At 25.6% G+C, this 14,773-nt stretch overlaps 1 protein-coding gene across 1 annotated transcript in view; it reads right to left on the bottom strand.

The window, feature by feature from the left end:
- The window catches only part of LOC100210999 (adhesive plaque matrix protein 2), a 48,614-nt gene that overhangs the window by 19,895 nt on the left and 13,946 nt on the right, over positions 1-14,773 (bottom strand). Inside the window, exons 3-10 of the mRNA XM_065795616.1 lie at positions 12,273-12,383; positions 11,079-11,189; positions 6,035-6,145; positions 5,755-5,865; positions 5,574-5,681; positions 5,295-5,450; positions 2,697-2,795; positions 2,445-2,555 (exon numbers count right to left, since the gene is read on the bottom strand). Of these exons, the coding sequence (XP_065651688.1) occupies positions 2,445-2,555; positions 2,697-2,795; positions 5,295-5,450; positions 5,574-5,681; positions 5,755-5,865; positions 6,035-6,145; positions 11,079-11,189; positions 12,273-12,383 (918 nt within the window). The remainder of the gene's footprint in view (positions 1-2,444; positions 2,556-2,696; positions 2,796-5,294; positions 5,451-5,573; positions 5,682-5,754; positions 5,866-6,034; positions 6,146-11,078; positions 11,190-12,272; positions 12,384-14,773) is intronic.

Below are 14,773 nucleotides of genomic sequence, written 5' to 3'. Positions count from 1 at the left end.
ATTGTTGCTTCAACCAAAGAAGAACATCATCTTACATTTACAGCAGAATATGGGCTAACAGCACAAAATTATTTGACTCATGTAGTTATACCTAATGGAAGTGGCGCTACCATGGCAAACGCTGCTGCAAATGTTTTAACAGAATATAATAGTGTTCAGAGCTTAATCTCTGATATTGTAGATAACACAACTTCTAATACAGGTGCAGATAACGGTTTGGTTATAAAACTCGAAAAAATTCTTAAAAGAAGTTTGCACCTTTTAGGATGTTTGCTTCATCAAGTTGAACTTCCACTGCGACACATTATATGTGAATTAGATGGAAGCACAAATGGTCCTAAGTCTTATAAGGGGCCTATTGGAGATGTTGCATCTCATCAAACTCTTCATGAACAGCTATTGGTTGAGTTTGCTCCCATATATTTAGAAATAGAATTATTTGTTAGCAGTGAGGTTATAAGCGATCTTAGTATGGACCAGCGAAAGCTTTATGAGTACTGTGTGGGTATCTCTTTCTTTCTGTGTGGGAAAATTTCTTGCAAAAAAACCGTAACAATTTTTCATGCGAGATGGCTAACTCTAGCCTTAAGAATAATGATGGTTTATGTTAGGACTGATAAACCATCTCCTGAGTTATTAGTAATAACTAAATATATTGTTCAAGTTTATTGTGTAATGTGGTTTGCTATTAAGCACTCCGGAAAATACAAAGATACTTTTCAATTTCTGTACAAAACCATTCAATTAGTCAAGCTTCAAGACAGCTGGATTCAGAGCATTGTTTTTAGGAACTTACACAGAAATTTATATTTTTGTTTGCAAGAAAACTTCCTGTACTGCGTGCTGCTGGATAAAAATCTGAATATAAGAAATCAAGCCCTCAACTAAATCCTTAAAATAAGAGCATTGAAAGAAGACATAACTTTTAAACCAAATCTTAAGCTGATATCCATAATGAAAATAAATTTTGATGCTGAGTCTTGGGATTGATGCTGAGTCTTGGGATTATCTTGTTTCTGTTGATGATATTCAGGTTGAGCCCCCAACAATTCTTTGCATAACGCCAGAAAATCTGAGAGAGGCAATTAAATCAAACCTAAAACTTTGTGTAATAGATATGCCTAACAATTTTTAATCTGTGGAGTGAGCAGTCAAATTAACCTCAGAGGCATCTAAACAGATTTATGGTTACGAAAAAAGACACAAATTCATTTTGACTGAAACCCAAAGTCGAGAAGAGAATAAAAGAAACGTAAAAAAGTGTGACTATTTTATAAAATGAATTTCTAGTATGTTAGTTATACTTTTTGTTTATTTGCTTTTTTCTTTAACTGCTGAATGAAAATTTACTGTAGTCAATAATCTAAGTATAGTTCTATTGATGTTAAATTCCTAATTACATAGACTTCCAGGGCCGGTTTTCTAGGGAGGGGGGCAGTTGGTAAAATGGACACAGGCTTCACTATTTAAAGGCCCTTAAATGCTAATGAACTTCCTATTAAAACTTTTTTTTTGTAATTAATTTCACAACTATTTAAAATGACTAAAAATACGCATAATATTATTGTAATTATTAAAAATTTGGTTTAATCTTAGTTTTCGATAGTTTTTCTGTTTTTTATCTTTGAAACCTTTTTTTTTCAACTAACTGCAAATATTCAAGAAGCCTGTTAGTATAAAATTATATTTATATTTATGTGGGCCCCTAAAATTATTATTGCACCCGGGCACCAGAAGTAGGGCACTAAAAAATAGGCTATAAAACATATCAAAATGGCTAAAAAGTGTAATTATTAAATCCAATTTCCCGAAGTGAAAACCACTTTAAAAAAAGTAAATTTTATTGTTTTGTGTTATTAACATTGCAATAAACAAATGCCAGGGTGACTCTTTATGATTTAAAAAAAAACAACACCTAGTAGGCAGTGGCCTATTACTCAGTAACTTAATTTATAAACTTATTCATTTAAAATTCAAAGTGGTTTCGAGAATGAAATATTCAAACTTTAAATATTTCAACTGATAGTGATACTTAATTATTTCAAAAATTTTGATAATATTAATAAAAAATATTAATAAAAAAAATCATGTATGTTAAAAAAAAATTAAAATAAGAATAAAATCTGCCAGAAGTTCCATATTGGAACAAATTCAAATATGGTACAAATTCTGTTTACAGATCATACTAGATTTACCCTAAAACATGAATTTTTTTTAACTTTTTTTATTTATGTTTAAATCAAATAATTATTTTAAACTTGATATAAAAAAATCTATATTTGAAGATAAAAATGGCAGTTGGTAAGGGTTAAAAGCAGTTAAACACTGTGTAAAAATTTTTAGATTTTTTTGTGAAGTAAACGTAAACAATTAAAATTAAAATTATAAAATTTGAAACATTTTTAATCATAATTTTTTATTTTCAAATATTGAGTGTTAAGTACCTTGACAATGTTCTCCAGTCCATCCAAGTGGACATATACAGTCATATGAACCAAGGTAGTCTTTACAGGTGCCACCATTTAGACAAGGGTTGTTAGGGTGACACAAACTTTCTTAAAGAAAATTAAAGGAAATCAATTGCTGCTTCATAATTTATGAGAAAAAAATCATTATTTAAATAGACTTTTTCAATAACCTTATTCAACTTTTTTAAAAACACATTTTGCTAACCAATCAAAACATTAAAATCTTACTTCTGACACAAACTTTTCCATCACCTTGATATCCATCTTTGCAAATGCATTTGCCTTTTTCACAGATTGCATGCGGATCACAAAATCTGCATTCATCATCTTTAAAAGGAAAAAAACAGAAAGATAAAAATATTTATTCACATAGCAGAATTTTAAAAGTGTTTTAATGAATTAAGTGATGAAAATTGTACTGAGAACTCAAGCAAAATATCAATTATACATTTTAAAATAATTTTTTAATTAATATATATTTATTTAAAAGGAATTATGGCTGACTATGTAGGCTATTAATTCTTAGCAACAACAACAACATCAACAACAACAACAACAACAACAACAACAGTATATTCACTGGAAGTTCACTAAAAATACATTAAGATAAATCTAGATGGTCCACTCTCATATGGGCACTCTCATATAGCATTACTAAAACGAGGAGAATGAACACATTATAAACAAAATTAAAAAAAAATAAAATAGAAAAAAATAAAGCACAAGCAAATAAGTAAAAATTAAAACAAAGTAAAGTAAATAAACAAAAAAAAAAGTATAAATCTTAAATAAAAAAAGGAACTTTTTTGGGGTTTTATAGTACTGATTAAAAGAATGTAATAAAAATACTTTCAGTTTATAAAAAATTAATTTTTTTTTTTTTAACCTATTTCTATCCAAAACATAGAATGGAATAAGAGATAATCGATTTTGCAAAGAGTTTAACTCGTTAATGGCAATGTTTGTTTAAGATAATTTGCCATAGACGTTAGTGTTGTAGGTTTCAGTGACTAGAGCATAAATAATGAAATTCATTAACAGTAATAAACCAGTCTTTATATAACATTTAACATGGAACATTTTGATTGAAACAAATGTATAAAATAACTAAATAAAAATTATTTAATTTTTTGATTATATAAAAACTATTTTTAATTTTTTCTATTTAATTTAATTTTAATTGGTAAACTTATTTTCTATTTGGTTTAAAAATAACTAGTTCTTATTCTAGTCTTGTTCTTAAATATATTTTATTACTCACACTTTTTTATATTATAATTATCCTTTTTATATAATTTTCATATAATTTCACTTCGTTTTAGACCCAACATAGAACACTTGAAGAAATTTTTGATAATATTAGGAACTCGTTAAATGTCTTGAGGAACCCCTAAAAATATTTTTTATTCAAAAAACTTTTAAATCCAGTGTTTTTTTCATCATATAGAACACATTAAGGTGGTTGCAGTATACACTTTTCAAAAATTTTATTTTTTAGGACATGCTAATATAATATACCATTTACGAGAGTGTTCAAGGGGGCAACTAACATATACACATCAATACATATATATCAAGCTATTTGATAGTTGATGTATGTACTAAAGCCCCTGCAACTTCCTTTTTTTTATGACATCATCTGTGTGCGTCTAATGCTACATTTATACACGTGTTTTATAAAAAAGTGCAATATATATATACAAATGACATCAAAACAAGAAAGCTTTTTACCACCACATTGGTCTTAAAAAAGTTTAAAGTAGATAATATATCTAGACAAACCATCTCTGACATGATCCAGCTGGAAATGGCTCTTATTATAAGAGTTAAAGGAAGTAGTTGTATCGATAGAAAAAATAATGAAAAAAATATTAGGCACCTCAAAATCATGTATGATTACAGTTATAGAGTTTCACAATGGCCCTAAATAATTACTTGTTAACAAAAAGACAAACATCAGTTGTTAAATCAAACATTAAATAAAAAAGATACTAATGTGAAATAATGAGCAGCAAGAAAGAATTTGTTAAAGATAATCGCCTGTATGAGAATCTGCATATCGTACATAACTGATGATGAGTCTTAATTAACTTAAACTCATAGTGCAATTAATGACAATAATACTTTTTACATAAGCAAAGTTGAATAAACTCCTGTCTGTCAAGGTTGAACAAACGCCTGTCTGGTTAAAATATTAAAAAAACTGAAAATTTCAATCAAGATTGTCTTGTTGTGCAATTCTGATCAAGGAGTGTCAAAACCAAACTTTGTTCCCACTAGTCTTTGAGCTAACCAAAATTGTGCCTAAACAGTGATGTCATTCTTTGAAAAGAATTCTATAAAGTATGTGCCTAAAGAGGATAACTTGCTAAATATCACAGTATGTTACGCTAGTGAAGATTTTTTGAGTATTCTAAAAAGAATGGTCTATGCAAAAAACTAGCAAGAAAAAAATCTGTAACAACTTCATATTAGGATATATGGCTGCCTCAAGGAGTCAACAAGAAGTCAATCTTGCAAAACACCTAGCCAAGTCAACTTATCCACGAATTAGAGAAATCAGAAATAATAGACTGATAGAAGAAATTTAATATTGATACTAATAATGAAATAAAAGCTCTCTATAGATATATTTCAGTTTAATGTGTAGCTTAAAGATTTTAAAAAGTAATGTCAATTTATAATTTTTAAGAATTTTTATCGAGAACCCATAAAAAATGTGTGTTTTTAATGAACTTGTAGAAAGAAAAAAAAAGGAAATAAATGTAATTTAAACAAAAACACACTAATGATTCATAGGCTTGTTCCTACACAACTACAAATTACCTTCACAGTTTTTTCCAGAAAACCCATCAGGACAATGACAATGATACATGACGTTGTTTGTGCTAATAAAAACAGGTATTTGATAAACATTTTCATTAAAATACTCATAACATGTTCCTCCATTTAGACAAGGTTGTGCAACACATGGGCTTGCAGCTAAAAAAATTATTACATAATTTAAACATTAAAAAATAATTAAAAAAATGTATTAATCATTATTATTGTCACAATCACAAATGATTTTCAATATAAAAAAATGAAATTTTAATTTGCACATACATTGACACTTTTCTCCAAGAAAACCATCTGCACATGCACAAAACGCATTTCCATTTTTAACATAACAAGTACCTCCATTTGCACATGGCAATGGATGGCATACATGATCTAAATATATCCATAAACTATTTTAAAAATTTTTTAATTCTATTTTTATTTTGTGTAGTTTAAATGGTTATACCTTGACAGTTTTGTCCTTTGTATCCGCTTCTACAAGAGCATGAATAGCCAAAGTTTTCTTCATTGCAAGTGCCACCATTTAAACATGGATTTGATGAACAACTACTACGCGCTAAACGATAGAATAATTAATTTCATATTTTAAAATATGAACATACTTGAAAAAAAAAAGACAAAATAAAGTTAGTTACACTTTTATTGTTATTGCTATTAAACGTTACTACTAATATATCATTTGATTAATTTGAGCTATTCTAACACATAAAAAAAAAATTGAAAACCTTCGCAAGTGACTCCTTTAAATCCTATTGTACAAGTGCATTCAAATTTCCCATTTCTCTCAGCACATGTTCCACCATTTTTGCATGGACTTGGGCTACATTGATTAATCTCTGAGCATTAAAAATAAAAACAAAAAACAACAATTGATATATATATATATATATATATATATATATATATATATATATATATATATATATATATATATATATATATATATATATATATATATATATATATATATATATATATATATATATATATATATATATATATATATATATATATATATATATATATATATATATGTATATTTAGTAAAAATAAAAACTTAATAGATTTTTCCGATAGTAAATATTTACCAATGGAAACCCAAAATAAAATTAAAAGTTTATTTTTGTTTTTTCTTGAAGCAAAGATCATAAAAACATAATTTAATTCTGATAAAAAAATATATTATTTATTTAAGACTAATCTAATAATAATATATAATTTTATTCTGAAAAAAAAAAATTTAGATTTAATTATGTTAGTGTATTCTACAAATAGAGTGCTCAATGTTCTTAAAGAACAAAGCAAAAATAAATTAGTAAAAACACTTATCTAATTTTTGTCTTCAACGATTTGTTTCTCCGTAAGTAGATTTATCAGGAAGCTTCCTGATGAACCTACTGAAGGAGAAACAAACTGTTGATAAAATTAGATAAGTGTTTATACTAATTTATATATATACATATATATATATATATATATATATATATATATATATATATATATATATATATATATATATATATATATATATATATATATATATATATATATATATATATATATATATATATATATACAGTCATTGCCAAAAGTATGAGTACATTGTGTAATAGAAGACCAAAATTGATTTGGCTAATTCATACCCTCTGTGCATATTCCAAGAAAATTTTCTACTGTATTTTCGTCCTTGACATTAATAAGTTATTTTGTTCAAGTTCAAATTTTAATCATAAAGGTAAGTTTGTGTGTTTAAATTGCACTTTATATGTATACCTGTGTTGTAAAAAACATGAAGGGTGCTCAGTAACAATCTAGAATTTTTTTTTAAGGTTATAAAAGTGAAAGCAAAGTGTTTGTTAAATTTCCCAAATAATTCTCTTTGTTTTATTGCATAAATAAAAAATAATTTATGGAGCTATCAACAAATATGTTGATGTTTGTTCAGATATGAATTTTTGACAGTCTATTTTAGTGTTTTATACAATTGCATACTTACTTTGATTTTGACTCAAGTTTATGATATTTTCTAGGTCATTTAGCATGAATATGTGTATTTATGAAGACTAACAAGCAAATCCTCAAAGAAATATAATTAAATTAATGCACACATATTTATTTTTTATTTTTTGTAGAATGGCCAAAGTTAAAGAGCTGTCAGTTGTAGAGCGAGTACAGATAAAATGTTTGTTAGATCAAAAACTGTCCTACGCATGAATTGCAAAGCAGAATGGTTGTTTAGTTTTGACAGTGCAGACAATAGTAAGGCAACTAGCACAGTTTGTTAGAAACGTGCAAGCGAAGTGGTAGACCATGTAAAACTACTCCTTGTCTAGATTGTGTAATCACGAAAGCTGTTCAAGATGACCCTCAAGTTCCAGCTATCGCTATTAAGATAAGTAATCTTGACCTACAAACAAGAAAGTTATATTAAGTATCAGCAAGATCTATACGTAAGAGATTATGTGCAAGTGGATCTAAAGAATACAGACCCGCAAAAAAACCCAAGCTATCAAACAAAAACGTAAAAGATAGAACATTGTTTTTCAAAAAATATAAGATTGGACTGTACAGCAATGGGAACAAGTAATGTTTAGTGCCGAGAGCACCTTTTTGCAATTTTCAAGTTTTCAGAATTTCAAAAGAAGACCTCCTACACTACTATTCCAACTGTGAAACAATGTGAAAAGATTATGGTGTAGGGTGCAATTTCCAGTTTCAGTCGTGCCGGGTTATAAGAGATGCCACACAACACAACAATAAATGGTGAAACATATCTCAGAGTTTTACAAGAGAAATTGACACATTTTATGACTATTGTGAAGGTAAATTATATACACGGATGTAATACCATTCAACATCATGGTGCACCATGCTACTATGTAGCTGCAGTTAAACATTGGCTGAATACGAAAGGCTATCAGATTTTGGGTCTTTGGTCAGGAAATTCCCTGGACTTTACCATAGAAAATGTTTGGAAAGTTATGAAAAAAAAAGTTGCAAATCTGTGCCCCAGTTCAGCAGCAGATCTTTCAGAAAAAAAAAAACGTGTGTGGATTAGTGAAATAACCCCAGAGTACTGTAAATAATTAATCTATTCAATGACGTGCCGCATAAGACAGCCCTGTCTTAAGAAATAAAGGAGGCCACACAAAATATTAAACTTGAAGCCACACAACATACTAAAGTTACTATTTCTATTAGTGTGCAATGTTTATTGTTTTAGTTCATGATATTTTGCAACATAGTTCAATAGAAAATAATAATTTGTAGGATTATGTGTATGTTAATGAATATTAGTTTCAAAATCAGTCAGCGTACTCATACTTTTGACCACGACTGTGTGTGTATATATATTGATATTTAAGGCTGTTTTAAATTATAATAATAAAACAAAACTCATAATCGTAAAAGAGTGCTCAATATTAAAAAGTTATTTCAAATAGAACGATATACATACATATATATATACATATATATATATATATATATATATATATATATATATATTATATATATATATATATATATATATATATACATTTATATATACATTTATATATACATATATATACATATGTATACATATATATATATATATATTATATATATGTATATATATACATATATATATATATTATATATATGTATATATATACATATATATTTATATATTATATATTATATATATATACATTTATATATATATATATATATATATACATATATATATGAAGACCTCAGTGGAAAAACTGGCATTGTCACATTTAAAAAGTATTGAGAAAGTATTTATTGATCATTAATAAAAGTCTTTATTTAAAGCAAATGAAACTAAGCAATTTAAAAAAATTTATATTATAATTATTTTATTTAAAATTTATTCAAAACAAAACATTTTGTAATTTTTTATACAAAAATTTTTTATTCTTTGCTTTAAATAAAGACATTTATTAATGATCAACAAATACTTTCTCAATACTTTTTAAATGTGACAACGCCGGTTTTTCCACTGAGGTCTTCATATATATAGTATATATATATATATATATATATATATATATATATATATATATATATATATATATATATATATATATATATATATATTATATATATATAGTATATATATATATATTATATATATAGTATATATATATATATATATATATATATATATGTATATCATTCTATTTAAAATATCTTTTTAATATTGAGCACTCTTTTACGATTACGAGTTTTGTTTTATTACTATAATTTAAAACAGCCTTAAATATCTACATATATATATATATATATATTTTTTTTTTTTTTTTTTTTTTTTGTCTAAAATAAATGCAACCAACTTTTCTGTATATTTTTTACAATTTTGAGGATATGAATGGTAACAATACAGTAGGGATAGCATCAGAATTAGATTGAATTTTATTATACTTTTCATTTCCTTTTTTATGAAGAAAATTTACCTCATATTGCAAATGTATGGAGTAAACTTTGTGAATATAACCTTTAAATATTGTGCATAAATTTTGGGATTTATATGGTGCTTAATTTTACTTCAACACACTCCTATTTACCTTTTTATCTATTTTTATTTTTTCTATTTACTTTTAGCATTATTATTTTTACATCAAAAAAGTTCAAAGTTTTATTTACACTTTCAATTTTGATAATTTATTGAAGGATGTTATTTGTTTAAGATAATTTGAAATTTTTCGGCTTCTTGAATGATAAATCAATATATCTAAAATCAAGAGAAAGGTCATTCAATTTTGAAAGTAATATCTTTGTAATATTAAAAGATTTAGTCAACATGAATAAAAATGAATTAAAAACCTGAATAAGACTAAAACTCGGAATAAGACTAAAGCAGGATTAGAATTCTCATTTCTTGATTTTTGTTGTTCTACTAGAAATAAAAACATTGTAAACAAAGCTCTGCAAGTTTGTTTGTTTTTTCCTGATATAGTTTGGTTTTTTATTATAATAATACTTACTGTTATTGGATATAGATTTGTCAGATTTACTTACATACATATACACTATCAAACTCTGTTTTTAATCATTGCTTTTTATTAAGTTAAGAAAAGTTTTATTTTTAATAGTGTAATTAGAAGAAGAACATTAACTTTCACTAAGTATCTTTATTTAAAACTCTTGTTGGACCAATTTATTTACAGATTTTTTTCTAAAGTATTGTTGAGTTCTATCTTTACAAAACAATCAACTATATCAAACAGATGTCATTAAGCTTTCCTTATTCCTTCATTAAGAGTTTTTCTTCATTCTTTAACAAATTATTAAAATTTGGTTTATTTTTTATTTGTTCATTTTAAGTTCTTTGAAAACATTTTTTTGATAATGAGCATTTAGTAAAAACTAAATTTTAGACCTAACTTTTAACATTTTTTCATAAAAAAAAAAGATTTTTTTAATAAATTATTATTTTAATTGAGAAATCATTTGTATTTCTCAATTCAGAATTCGTAAACTTATTAATGACTAAGCTCTACTGGATTTTTTAAAGTGCCCAGGGTTAATGTAAAACTCTTTAATTTTTTACCTGATCTTAAAATTATTTTTGACTTTAAAAAACCTGTTTTTGAAATTAACTCAAGAACTTTTAAAAGATAATCTATATAACACAACAATGCCAGCAATAAACACAAACAATAAACATAAAGCTATATTCACAAGAATAAAATATTCTGTTATTTCAAATTGTTTATTTTTTTGTTTTTTTTCTAAAAACAAGTAAATCTGTAAATAATTTACCTTCACAAATCTTTCCTTTATATCCCTCTTTGCATGAACACTCAAATCCTTCTTCAGTCTCAGTACAGGTTCCACCATTTTTACATGGTGATGGGTGACATTTGTTTTCCTCTGTAAATTTACATTTTAACATTTATAAAGCTATATATTTTCATATTTTATGTAAAAAACTAGAAATTTATAAAAATAAGATAAATGTTACAATAACAAATCAAAAAAGGATATATAAATGGATATATACATATATGGAGAGATCTTACTCCTTTTTAACATAAACAACAGACAATATACATTTAAAGAGTTTATATTCCATCATTCTATAGCCCACCTACTTGTTTTCTTTAAAGTTTAGTTACATTTAAAAAAGAAAAACAGCATATGTTAGAAGCACACCTCAAAAGACTGCAATTCTACAGCAAGATATATGTACTCTAACACAGTCATATATATGTTATTCAAAATACATACGACAGCGCGTTATTCAAAGGGTCCTAAATACAAATATAACATATATTTGTTCATTTATTGCATTCACTTTTAACTTTATTTCTATAGACTATCATTGAGAAATCAAAGCTCATCAAAAATATTGCTTTTTGCTCTGTTAAAATAACTTTCTCATTAAATTTCATTTAAATTATTTAGTTTAAATAAATTTACAAACATTTTTTTAATTTTTTTATGATTGAAACCCTTACCTAAACTACATAATTAGCTGCCTAAATTCATTCTAAACAAAACTGCAGTGTATATGCATCATAAAAACCTTGTACCTTAATAGCGGGCACAATTCTTTAAAAGTTGTCTCTGCACGACATTCTCTTGTTCTGTTTTTTCCACTAAACCTTTTGCAAATTTATCACTTACAAACAGCATTAACTTTTAAAAACTATTGGGTATATGACAATAATGCATTTGTCTCATTTGTTTTGTTCACACACTACTATGAATATTTATATGCTGAGTATGAGTAGTGGGGAAAAAAAGCACTAAAAACTAATTAGTTTATACTGTATGTGAAGCACTTCTAACACATGAACAATCTGTGGTTTTTAATTTTTTGGAACTTACAAATAATGTCAACAAAACTTAATAACTACAAAACTATTCTTATCATAATGAACTAAATTATGAAGAAAAAAAAGATTAAAAATTCAAATTCTTTCTTTGCACAAAATAGAAAACAACTTATACCTTCACAATGAAGCCCTTTAAATCCAGTTTGACAGACACATTCAAAACTTCCACCAACATCATAACATGTTCCTCCATTCCGACAAGGGTTAGGTTCACATTGGCTACGAGCTTCAAAATAAAAAGTTTATATAAAAGTATATATACACACACATACAAACACACACAAATATTATGTTATATATATATATATATATATATATATATATATATATATATATATATATATATATATATATATATATATATATATATATATATATATATATTTCGTTATTCACCTCCTCAAGGCCGAGAAGGCCACTACAGATGAGGAGGCTACTTAATAATGGTTATAACCTTCTCTCAACTTTATAAATCTGAAACAGGAACCTTGATAAACAAGGCCGCTGCGCGGAGAAACAAGTTGAGCGCGGTACTACCAGGGACATGGTGGGGATCGATATATATACCAGGGACGTGGTGGGGATATATATATAATGTATAATAACTTATACAATAATAATAAATTATATATTAAATAAGTTTCATTAAACATACATATTATAAACATAAAAGCTATATTAAGTAATTGTAACCACTACTTTTATCAAAGTCAGACAATAAAAACAATGTAGTTATGAGCAAAATTTATTTTTTTTAAATGATAGTACGAAGAAAAGCGACTTTTTTTAGAAGGGCTAGGTATAATAAATAGAGGGGGAAAAAAGTCAATGCATAAATGCAGTTTGTTTGTTTTTTCCCAAAATTTAAATTTTTTTATATACTTTTTTTTAATTAATTTTTATCCATTTTATTGTATTAAGTTTTTTAAAAACTATTTTTTGGTTAATAATTGTTAGGTTATTAGTTTTAATTTAGTTTTTAAATAATTTACATAAAAAATTTGAAAATAAAAATTTTACATTTTTTTTTTATAATACTTTCAATTCAGAGTTATTGCATTTTAAAATCTAATTTATACATAGATATTTATTTACTTCTACTGACTGAGAGAGACAGTTCAATCAATCTCAACTCTTTAACTCCAAAACAGAAACCTTGACAAAGAATGTCATTGTGCAGATAAACAAGTTGACCACTGTACTATCAGGAGCGTCAGGGGATCAAACTCAGAACTTTTTGCTTATGAAGCAAGCGGTCTACCACTACATTACTACCACAATAGTTGATTACAGGTAAATTTTTTAAATTAGCTATTGTCTGCAATAAATGGACAAATAATTTGTTATTTGTTATACTTAATAACTCAAATATAGTTCTAAAATATATTGTTTGTTAACCTAAAAAAAATTAATGTTTACCCATTTTGTAGTTTTTCTAACATGTAAAGATCTAAAATTTGTTAATTTTAGATCAATAAAAAATGTTATAAGAATAAAAGAAAATATAAAAATGAGGTCTATACCAAATACAATTTTTATCTAAAATCAAAAAGAATATATACTTTTTTGGTACTGTTGTTTATGGTAACCAAAATTATTAAAATAAAAATTTTGAAAAAAAACAGACTGTTAAATATTGAATACAAACTTCTTAATATAAATATCTACTTTAAAAGTATGACACTCATATTAAAATGTTTGACTTGAACAAAGTATTTTCTTTATTACAACTGTTGCAATGGTAACTGAAACTTTTTTTTATGAATACAAGAGCAACAATCAAACTAAACTTGCTTTGTAATGTCAATAAAGCAAATAACTATCATCAGAAAATCTTTTTCAGAATACTAAGACAATATTCAGCTATGTTTCTAAAATCAATTTACGAAGAAGAATATCAGAAGATTCATAATTTTACTGATGGTGCAGTTAGTCAGTATAAAAATAGATGAGCATTATAACTATTAATTTCATTTTCATAAATGAAGTATTTTCAATCAGATCTTTACATTCCTTTTCATTAAATATTAATAGATCATGAATAAAAGTTCACTGTCTAATCCTATTTGTATTGTTAATGTAACTCTACTAGATATTATTTTTATAAAAAAATTTGTTAATATGAATAATTAATTATAATTATTCATATCAATAAAAGTCGTTAATATGAATAATTATAATTAATTATTCATATTAACAACTTTTAATGGTCTAATGATATCAATTACACAATATGATACTTTGGTAATATCAGATAATATTGCTATTTTTAATTTCTTGTACAACTCTTTTTCTGATATTAAGCATCCTTCCCATCCACAAAAAGAGATTTATTAGGGGATAGGTAAAACTGGGACTTAAAAGTATAGGTGCATTGTAGTGTACATACATCAACTGATTTATTAATACACAACAACTGAGGGTTTGTGTTTGGGCAGGTTGTCAAGTAATAAAAAGACAAGGAAGCCTAGCATCTTAATAGTTGTTTGAACCAAAAATTTATGTTATTAAAACCCTTATGTATAATAGCAAGCACAAATAACTATGATAAAAATAATTAAACTATGATAAAAAAAATTAAATAACTTATTCTAGTATCCGCTATATTATAAGTAC

The sequence above is a fragment of the Hydra vulgaris genome, chromosome 04 (genome assembly GCF_038396675.1).
Source record: "Hydra vulgaris chromosome 04, alternate assembly HydraT2T_AEP".
In the NCBI taxonomy this organism is placed as follows: Eukaryota; Metazoa; Cnidaria; class Hydrozoa; order Anthoathecata; family Hydridae; genus Hydra; species Hydra vulgaris.
The sequence above is the reverse complement of the archived record's forward strand: the minus strand, read 5'-3'. Positions and strand labels throughout refer to the sequence as shown.